This window comes from Ursus americanus, chromosome 23 (genome assembly GCF_024610735.1).
Source record: "Ursus americanus isolate L20-20 chromosome 23, mUrsAme1.1.p, whole genome shotgun sequence".
Classification (NCBI taxonomy): domain Eukaryota; kingdom Metazoa; phylum Chordata; class Mammalia; order Carnivora; family Ursidae; genus Ursus; species Ursus americanus.
This window is the reverse complement of record NC_142149.1, coordinates 42,828,806-42,838,903: the sequence shown is the minus strand read 5'-3', so window position 1 is coordinate 42,838,903 and position 10,098 is coordinate 42,828,806. Positions and strand designations below refer to the sequence as shown.

General features: G+C 51.5%; 2 protein-coding genes across 3 annotated transcripts; one reads left to right on the top strand and one right to left on the bottom strand.

The window, feature by feature from the left end:
* Positions 1-57: 57 nt before the first annotated feature.
* GEMIN4 (gem nuclear organelle associated protein 4) lies at positions 58-6,312 on the bottom strand. Of its 2 annotated transcripts, XM_045773230.2 has the most exons (3): positions 6,186-6,262; positions 3,599-3,782; positions 58-3,409 (listed from the first exon to the last, which is right to left on the bottom strand). In XM_045773230.2, the coding sequence occupies exon 3, from the start codon at positions 3,384-3,386 to the stop codon at positions 246-248; it is 3,141 nt and encodes a 1,046-aa protein (XP_045629186.1). In that variant the 5' UTR covers positions 3,387-3,409; positions 3,599-3,782; positions 6,186-6,262; the 3' UTR covers positions 58-245. The 2 variants fall into 2 exon arrangements, with proteins under 2 accessions (XP_045629186.1, XP_045629185.1); XM_045773229.2 differs by lacking the exon at positions 3,599-3,782 and having other exon boundaries at positions 6,186-6,312.
* A 21-nt stretch (positions 6,313-6,333) lies between these two features.
* LOC123777046 (diazepam-binding inhibitor-like 5) lies at positions 6,334-7,528 on the top strand. The gene is made up of 2 exons (XM_045773503.2): positions 6,334-6,467; positions 7,098-7,528. The coding sequence occupies exon 2, from the start codon at positions 7,126-7,128 to the stop codon at positions 7,387-7,389; it is 264 nt and encodes an 87-aa protein (XP_045629459.1). The 5' UTR covers positions 6,334-6,467; positions 7,098-7,125; the 3' UTR covers positions 7,390-7,528.
* Positions 7,529-10,098: the final 2,570 nt, after the last annotated feature.

The following is a 10,098-nucleotide window of genomic DNA, read 5'->3' as shown; positions in this document are numbered from 1 at the left end:
CCAATCGCAGAGCATATCTAAGCCTAGACTATGGACAAGAAAGACTCAGAGACACGATGAAACTCAAACGAGAATTCTATAATTTGTATGTTACAAACACCTAAGAAACTATTTTCTTTACAGTTATTGCCATATACTTCTTTAGCTTGTGTACAATGTCACATAACCGAAAAGCCTGTGTTTCTCAGCTCGAGCCCCCACAGGCCCCACCAAGTCGGGGCCCGCTGTTCTCCGACGTACAGAGGTCAGAAGTTGCTGATCTTCTGCAGCAGGGTTTGGCGCCGTTCCTCAGGGCTTATGTTCTCAGCGATGGACTTCAAGAAGCGCTGCTCATTTACCTTCTGGAGCAAGGAGCTACCAGAAGGGTTGGCCTTGCTCAGGGTCTCGTAGCAGGTGAGGATTTCCAAGGCCAGAACGTAGAGCGGGTCACACACCTCTTGGTGGAGCATGGCCATGATGTGCAGAACATGACAGAACACCTGGGTATAGAAAAACAGGGTCTCCTGGGTCAGGTCCTGTTCTTGAGCCCAAGGCCCACCTGACTGGATCAACCTAACCGAGTCCAGGAGATCGGTCAGACTGTTACACAGAAGTTTGACGACGTGGCTCCAGCCTTCCATAGGAAGCCAATTACGACAACTCTGGCTGCAGAGAAACTGGAAAGCTCGCAGGAAGAGTACGGAGAGTTGGAGCTCCTGGGCAAAGGGCTTCAGGTTGAGCAGAGGAACAAACTGAATATACTCCAGGCTATAAGGGACGTGCAGGAGTTGTTTCTCCAGCAGTCTCCTGGTCAACCGGTACAGGTACTGCCACTCTTGGGGGCTGCACCAAGGCATGACTTGTACCAGGACCACCAGAAAGCCCTTGCTGAACAGTCTCACCTCCTCAGGGTTGCCCACATCTACCACCAAGAGGGACAGCATCTGCTCGGAGATGCTGCTGGAGACGTAGCAGCACTCCATCCAGGCAAGCAGCCCTGTGCCTGGACCGTACCCAGGGTGGGCCTGGGAGGTCCACTCGTCCTCAGAAAGCTTACAGATCTCAAAAAGTGTGGCCGGCACCTCACACTTGAAGTGGCCCTCGAAGAGGGTCTTCATTCTCAGGCGCACCGTCCAGTCGAGCTGCTCCAACTTCCGGTGGAGCCACGACAGGGACTTGATCCAGGTGTCTGGGGAGAAGGTCTCCGCATTCGCCAATATGATCTCACAGAGGATCTCCAGGATGTGGATCACCAGATCCTTCCCGTCCAAAGAGAGGCACCGTCTCTCCTTGGGGAGCTGCCAGTATTTGCTGAAGCCATCCAGGAGCTGGCACAGGCTGAAGATGAGGGGGAACGGAGAACATGTCTGGAGCCAGTACTCCTCTAAACATGCATTTGCTTCCAGAGTCTGGATGAAGATCTTCAAACTGAGGTCCACCTCTTGGACATCCAGCATCAAGAAAGGCAGGACGAACTCCTTTAGCACCTCATCTGGCTCCAAAAGAGCAGCGACCGGGATACCCTGGGGCTTCACAGGGTTCATCAGGCAGCCCACGAGCTCCAAAAATTGCTTTTCTTCTTTGGGTGTGGAGAACTTTGTCCAGACGGTTTCTTTGAGGCATGACATCACAAAAGTAGTGGATGGATTTGGACCCTGCTCTTCCATGAACCTAAGGGCAGGGAAGGCAGTGAGAATCTGAGCCAGGAACTTGTGGGTGCCAAGATTGACCACAGCCATGCTGCACATTTTCTTCACTGTCATCTCCGGGTGCAATATCACCAGGCGGGCCACAGAAGCTACAGCTTTAGCTAAGCCCTGTTCAGAGGCACTCTGTGCGAGCTGGTTAAAAGTTGTATTGAGGTCCTCCTGAAACCCATCCAAGTAAGCCAACAACTTCTCAGAGAGACCCTTCCGCCCCCAGGAGAGCAGGGTGCCCGAGAGGACTTTGTTTTTATCTGGCAGCGAGAGGTCTGCATAGCATTCTAGAATCAAGCCGATCACTTGTTTGATCTGAGATTCAGGGATGGCTCTGTCTGTCATGGTAACTTCCATCACGGTTTCCAGCAGCTTTAACACCAAGTCTGGCTCTCGGAAGAGGTCCCGGTTGTTCACCAGACAGGCTAGCCACTCCTCCGAGAAGGCCCACTTCTTCTCAGAAGCAAAAATGTAGCACATTTCCATATGCCGGTCCATCTTCTGCTCAATAATGGCCATGGCAATGGAGGCAGTGATGTCCTTCTCAAAGCCCTTGTTCTTCAGCACCCTGGTGGTTTTCCTCAGGAAGTCCCCAACACACTCTGCCAGCTCTGAGACCACCTGCCTCTCCTCCTTGGACAGGCTGGTAGAAGCCAGGTAGAGCTTCAGGTTCTGGCTGAAGGAGGTCAGGCTGTCGCACAGCCGGTAGCTGTCATAATTTGTCCCCTGGCTGCCGTTGAGCATGGCCTGCAGCTCCTCTCCCCACTCCCGCAGCAGGCTGCACATGAACTCAAACCCGATGAAAATCGTCTCGCTCGGAAGCTTGGCCAGGGAGGTCAGGCTGATGTCCCGTTCCGCCTCCTTTACCTTCTCCGCCAGCGCCTGTTGGTGGTACGGGTTCTGGGTGTCTGCATTCCACACGGAGATCACCGTGGCCAGTTTGTCCAGATACACGGTTGCAGACACTTCCTGGGGGTCGTCCTCCATCAGCGCAAACACGGTCAGCATGTCTGCCAAGTTGGCCAATGCACAGCACTTCATCCCTGGGCACAGGATTCGATTTTGGATTTGCTTCAGCCCAGTGAGCAGCATGGCCAACAGGGGCATAGTGGGACACACATCCGGGTCTGACTTAAACCTCTTCGGAGGATGGGAGAACTCATCTGAAGAGGACAAGTACTTATGGGCCATTGTTCTGAACTGGGAGAGCAGGGGGTCCTGCTGATTGCCCTTGTGCTTCATCATTTCCCACCAGACGCTGAGGAAAAAGGCCACATCCTTTGAAGAGGTGTCAATAGACATGTGCTCCAAAAAGCGTTCCAGCTCTGCACGGCAGATAGTGGTGGGCAGGGCCATCAGGAGCTGGATAAAGAGTCCAGAAGCTTCCAGCGACTTGAGCAGCTCAAAAAGGACTGTGTGATTGATGGTAGGGATCATGTTGCCTACTGAGAAGAACACATCTTCCTGCCACCGAGTGTCAGCGTCTGACGGGGTGACAGGGTAGGGCTGAAGAACCTTGGCCCAGATGATGATCAGAGCTTTCTTCTTCCAGGCAAAGGGCTGGGAGCATGCTGTGGCGGAGGAGATCTCCCTCAGGGCCTCCACAATGGGCCGCCCAACGCGTTCCCAGTCAGACTTTGTCAATTCTGTCAGCGCTTTGGGGTGGAACAGCTGCTCGGCGAGCAAAAAGCCCCCATGCAGAATAGTCATTTCCTCACAGATATTCACGGGTCCTGCACAGAGAGAGGCCACACAAGAAAGAGTGTGGTGACAAATCTTTAAAATAATCAGTAGATGTTAGACGGAGAGACATCGGTTAGTAGGCTGGCTGTCATCATCGGGGTTAGAGATGACGAGGGTTCTAACGGGGAAGGAGAGTGGGTTCTAAGAGCCGCTGCAGAGCTGGAATCAAAAGGCCTTACCTAAGGAATAAAGGAGGCCTCCCAAACTCTAGCCTGGATTGGGAAGACAACGGGCATCGCTGAAGAGCAGAGAATCGGAACAGCTTTGGAGGGAACACTGTTCAGTTTTGGTTATCTGGAGTCTGAGGTAGAACAGGAAGGTAGAGACGTCCTCCAGCAACGGCAACGTGGCTCAGGGAGGTGTCTGCCCAGAGGGGATCAATGGAATGAACAAAGTGAATGAGATCCTGCAGGAAAAGCATGTGTAAAGGAAAGAGCTAGGCCCTCCAGCAAAGGATGGGCCAGCAGAGGATGTGAGGACCAAGGGCTGACAGAGAGAGCACGGCAGTGCCAAGCTCCAGGGGCCACCAAGTGCGAATTGTGGAACATGACAGTCGAGCTTCTCAGTAATGATACAGCCTAAGAGGGACAGAGGCCCGGGCTGTGAGCACAGAAGCAATGAGACAAGCCCTGTCTTCTCTCTCTTCTCTTATAGCCGTGTCTTGCGAACAAATTTCAAGTGTTCTGCCTTTCAGGGAAACAGTCTACCCCACAGCTCATTCTGTCAAACAGAACAAGCTACCAAAGACTCTGGTTCTCTGGTAGAAACCAAGAGGCAAACACAAAAAAATAAACTTCAGTAGACTGGGAAAGAAAAGTCCTTTCTCCAGTGAGCCATGAATCAACAGACTTATCAAGGAAGGCATTTGGGGATATTTAATTAGACATAGCTTTAAATCCCAACTCAACCATCTAGAAGAAGCTAAAGCTTCTCTGAGCTTCCCTTCTGCGTATGTGGGGAAAATACAGACTTTGTATTAGACTGGGAGGATCCGATGATATATACTAGTCAAGCCCTCAGCACCGAGCTAGTTGTTCAGTGTTCTTAGCTCCCAGCTCCATCTCCCAGAGCTGCTGAGTGTTACTAAGATACAGCTACAGTAAGCCTCTGGCTACAAAGGGCCTGGAAAGTGCTGCAAATCTTTCCATTGTTGGCAGGACCAGAACCTGTCACTGTTCTTTGCCTTCCCTAGCTCAGTAACAGGAAAGGACACAGGTCTTCCCCAGGTAAGCTGCTTCTGGCCCAGAAACAAAATCAGAGTACAAACGCTACTCACTAGTCAGTATTCCCCATTTCTCCCCTCCTTCCCAGGGCCTGGAGATGCCACCCCTTCCTCATTCCCTCATGCCCCCAAGAACACCCCTTTCCCGTTTTCACAGGCCAGAAGCCAGCAAGAGAATCTTGATTCAGGAGACTAAAAACCATCCTGCCCTTGGACTTTAAGGGAGCAGCAAAAGGCCAAAGGATCAGCAGTCCTATGCAACCATCTGCTGAAGACAAGCCACCTTGACTCCCAGGAGGATTAGGTTGCTGAGAAGTCTCACTGGGGATTCTGCCGCCCCCTCCCCCCTTTGGCTCGGGCTGCTCTCCTAGGCTCCCAAAATATGTCCCCTTTATGACTCTGTAAATTTAAATTCATTGCAGTCAGCTGAGATGTTTGTCCCCTAATACCTATATTCCAGAGACATTATGTTCATTGTGCTACCTGAGGACTAAGTCCCAGGACCTACTGGTTAATAGCTGGGCAAATCCCAAGTGTTTTTATCACTACTGGTTAACTGGTGCTTCTAAGTGCCCACTCCGTATGTTTATTAAGTGCTTACTCGGTGCCAGGCACTGTGCAAGATCTCTTTTAATCTTCAAATCAACCTTTTGAGAACCACCCTTGTTTTAGAGACGGGAACACTGAGATTCCGCTCAGGATGTCCCAACTACAGTGTGGTGGGGCTGCCAACAGAAATCGAAACAGCTGCAGGGCTCCAAACTCTTCCAGCTCTAGTGTTCCACCACTCAGGACCTGGCTGGTTGACAGGACTACACCATTTCGCCACAGCCTTTTCCTGGCACATGGTGGGGTGCCACACCCCAGCTCTCTCGGAACTGCCTCCTGTCTCATCTGGGTGGGAGGCTGGACAAGGAGCCACCGATTTATACTTAGCTCCCCCCTCCCTTCTGCCAGACCCTGCCAGTGAGGACTCAGAATCAAAGCGCCCATAGGTTCGAAAGTGCCACCTCGACTGCTGCAGCCCTCGGAGGGTGCAGCTCGGAGGAGCTAGCCGGGCGCGCATCACCGTACCCGACACTGTATACACGTGCTCTCCATCAAAACGCCCCAAAACTCTGTGGTGGATATGTTATCATCATCCCCGTTTTATCGAGGAGGACCTCACGAGCGTAAGACGCTTTGCTTAAGAACTCAGTAGCCATTCAATAAATGAAACCGTCGGGGTAGCCGGGATTCCCCGGGGGCGTCTTCCGAGCCCGGCATTTTCCAAAGCACGTGCACCAACCCTGTCCCCTTTCAGGAAATCTAACTTCACATCCGCTTGGCCCTTCACGTGGAAAGGCGCCCGGAGCGGGCAACATGCGGGCCTAGGAGCGGCGGGGCCGGGGCGAGAGCCGGGCCTCCGGACCCCCGGCCGCGAGGACACCCCCGGCCTCCCAAGCCCTCCCGACCCCGAAGTCTCCCTCAGCCCGGGGCGCTCAGCACTGCCCTGGTCGCCGGTTTCGGGACGCAGACCACGAGGGCCGAGAACGGACACCCACCTAGGTCCATGGCGGCGACGCTGAGGGCCGCGCGGGCCGCCCCTCCCCCGCGACGCCCCGAGTGCGGCGCAGGCGCCACGGCACAATGGGTGGTTCGGTGGGGGCGGGACAATGGGCCGCGCCTCAGTCCCCGCCCACCATCTCTGCTCTGGCTCGGCGCCGCCGGCCTCAGTCCTCCCGCCGCTCCGCGCGCACGCGCAGTCCTCACCAACAGTTCGCGGCGCCCAAGCAGCCCGGCCCACAGCGCCCCCTACCAGCCCGAGGTCTCCAACCAGCCAACAGGCAAGTACCTACATTTCCCTTACATCGAGCGTGCCCCGCCCCGCCCCCAAACGCCGGTCCTGACCATTCCCTGTGCTCGCGCAGCTGAGCCACGCTTCTCTCCAGCCGCCGGCCAGCCCAGTTTTCTGAGTCCCAGCGGATCCCACTCACCAGGCTCCGCGTTCGCGCCCATGCAGTAACCACGGCCCCCCAGGGATCCCCCGCTTACAGTTCACCCGCACTGAACGCCCTCCCCAGGCTGCCCACTAACCAACCCGCAGAGATGTGCCGTTCTGAGAGGCTTCCTCCCCTGAAGCTGGTCCGCCCCACAGACGCACAATCCCCCACCCCCCGCGTACTTCTCACGGAAGCACAGTAACCTTCATTTTCTGGCATCATAGACGCCTTTGAAGTGTTGTTACTGGTTGCCCTCCCCAGAAAATGCACTTTGCTAGCCAGAGCAGCGGTGGGGGAGATCCAATCCAATGGGCCCAGTTTGCAATCTGTACTTTATCAGCAGGTTTGTCTTCTGAGAACACACACACACGAATACCTTATGTTCTCACACATAACCCTGTCTCCGTTACTCCCTTTCCCTTCTTCCCTGACCTAATCACTAGCCTCCAGTGTTTCTAACTCTCCATCCTCCAGCTTCCAGCGCCCGGCCTCAGCAACCCCAATGTGCCAAGTGGAGTTTGAGATGGCTTGCGCTGCTATCAAGCAGTTGAAGGGGCCTGTGAGTGATCGGGAGAAACTGTTGGTGTACAGCTTCTACAAACAGGCCACCCAGGGCGATTGCAACATCCCTGCCCCACCTGCTACAGATGTGAAAGCCAAGGCCAAGTGGGAGGCATGGAACGAGAACAGAGGGATGTCCAAGATGGATGCCATGAGGATCTATGTTGCCAAAGTGGAAGAACTGAAGAAAAACGATACTGGTTAAGGAGGACAGAGTGTCAAACGGAATGAAGTAGCAGGGCTTCTCTGGTAGGGAAAAGGGTTGCTTAATAGACTGATGGCGGAAACACCCTGAAACCATAGCCACCATAGCTGAGAGACATCAATAAATCACTTAAACTGCATGAGAGTGAGTGACTGTTGTTGGAAAGCTGATTAAACTCAAAGTGACTGTGAGAGTCCTGGGGAGGTGTCCGAAATATATAAAAAGCAGCTCTCCTCTGGGGAAAGTTCCATCACAACTGGCTTTATGATTTTGAGTTAAGAGTTCCCAGGCTTCCTATTCCAAGAGTATATGCAGATGCTTGGCAGGAGTAGAGGGGTTGAGGGAAGAATCATGCTATGAAAATGCCTCAAGATTTGAGGTCAATAGACCATTCTCCAGAGGCTCGGCCTCTCGGGAAAGGGGAAAGAAGGGGAGGAGGCTGAGGCCCCTTATCTCCTCAGGGGTTGTCCGTTCACTACTAACCCAACATTACTGAGGGGAAAGGGGCTTTGTCTTCCAAAACGCTAAAGTCCAGTCCTACTACCAAAAGCCCCTACTGGAACACAGGCCTAATGAAGTTAATATTTTGAGGGAAGTCAATTTTTTTTTTTTTGGATGCCTGACAACACAGCAGATGAGAAACGCCGGAGCAGATGGTTTCAAAATCCCAGGCTCTGAGTCTGATCAGAGGCCATGCAACCAAAGTTTTCTTGGGATTAGCTCGTAGTTAACCTTGGTTACTGTTTGGGGATGTCTGTGGGACAACAGGTGTAAAGGAGTTTGTTTTAGAAGCACAACACACCCCTTGACCCGTGCAAGGGCCAAAGTGCCTGTGCTCAGCTTCCACGCCTTAGTGCTGGTTATCATGGAGGCATCAGTGCACAGTAAATGCACTGGGATAGGGAGTGCTAAATGCTATTATTAAAGACATTGCAGAGAAAAAGCTCTGCTGTGGCATGGGTCTTCCTGATACTTTTCCTCGAAAACGATTTTCATAGAGCATGACATCAGGTCAGCTCCAGTTCTTGAAGGGCCATTAAACAACAGAAGCAACGATAAAGAGTTCAGAGGACAAAGGAAACCAAATCTCACCAGATACCTTCAGGATCTTCTGTTCACGTCTTTGCTCTACAAGTTGCTATAGACTGAGGACATGACTTGAGAATAAAGTATCCCCAAGATGCCACGGTGACTAAAGAACTATTGTTAAGGTGGGCAAGAGCCACATTGTACAATAGTTGTGCTGTCCTCTCTTCTTTGGAGGATATTACAAGCACATTTTGATGCTTTTAGGGCCCTAATTCACATTAAGTGTGGATTAGTAAGTAAAAATAATGATGGAACATCTTGCTTCAAAATATGGTGTCAACTTAGGCGCTGTAGGTATACTCATACCATTCTTTTTTTTTTTTTTTTTTAGATTTTATTTATTTATTCGACAGAGATAGAGACAGCCAGCGAGAGAGGGAACACAAGCAGGGGGAGTGGGAGAGGAAGAAGCAGGCTCCTAGCGGAGGAGCCTGATGTGGGGCTCGATCCCATAACGCTGGGATCACGCCCTGAGCTGAAGGCAGACGCTCAACCGCTGTGCCACCCAGGTGCCCCTACTCATACCATTCTGTAAATCATTATAAAACCTGATAAAGTAAAAATGCACCATATTTGGACTGCAGAAAGCAATCGTAGGATACATTATTAAAAAATATACAGTATACACAGTATGCGGAATTTTGTGGGGAAAAGGGAGAAAATAAGTATATTTGTCTGCTTAATAAGTACGAGGCAAGGGGAAAGGGGTTGGTAGCAGCAAGACTTTTCCAAGTTTTTTAACTATTGTTTTGATTTTTGCATCGACTCTGTTACCTTATAGGAGTCTGAGGCAAGAGTATTTCTTGGGGCACCTGGGTGGGTCAGCTAGTTAAGCAACCGACTCTTGGTTTCAGCTCAGGTCATGATCTCAGGATCGTGAGATTGAGCCCCACATTGGGTTCTATGATCAGTGCAGAGTCTGCTTAAGTTTCTCTCTTTCCTCTGCCTCCCCCTTGCCCCTGCTTGCATGCACTCTCTCTCTAAAAATCAAGAGCATTTTTTGTTGATTAGGGCCTGAGTAAATTTCCTATTGACTTCCCAAGGGAAAGGTAAGAACTCTTAGACCAAACTGAAACTTCCCATTAACTCTCACCATAAATTTCAGTGGAGAAATTGGAGCCCTCCTAAAAGCTGCCACAATGGCAACTGCATGGTACAGGTGAATGGGCAGAAAGTCACGTAAAGGAGCTGTGAACGTCCACAGCTTTGCTAATTCCATCAAGATGTCAAGCAAATATGGATTTCATATTAACTCCCCAGGCTAAGCTAGGGGAGCTCTTGCAACATAGCCATTCTAAATCTCTCTGGATTTAAACCCAAGGGAAGTTTGAATTCAAACTTAATATGCTAGAACTCCTCAACCCCTCAAGGCTCTGAGGGTTGACAGCTCTGAAAACACAACTCCAGAGAAGCCAAAGAACTTTCCAACTTCACCTGTTTTGAAACACCAGCTTGGGCAAAACCATCTTATAACCTTGTTTTCTAATGAATCACACCGTCCTCAGAGGTGGGAAAATAATTGTACCTGTGGTTTAAAATCATTAGCTACACCAGGGGTGCCTGAGTGGCTCAGTAAGTTAAGTCTGACTCCTTATATCGGCTCAGGTCATGATCTCAGGG

Excerpts from the sequence above, each read along its gene's own strand:
- LOC123777046 (XM_045773503.2), top strand. The coding sequence starts at position 7,126 with ATGTGCCAAGTGGAGTTTGAGATGGCTTGCGCTGCTATCAAGCAGTTG.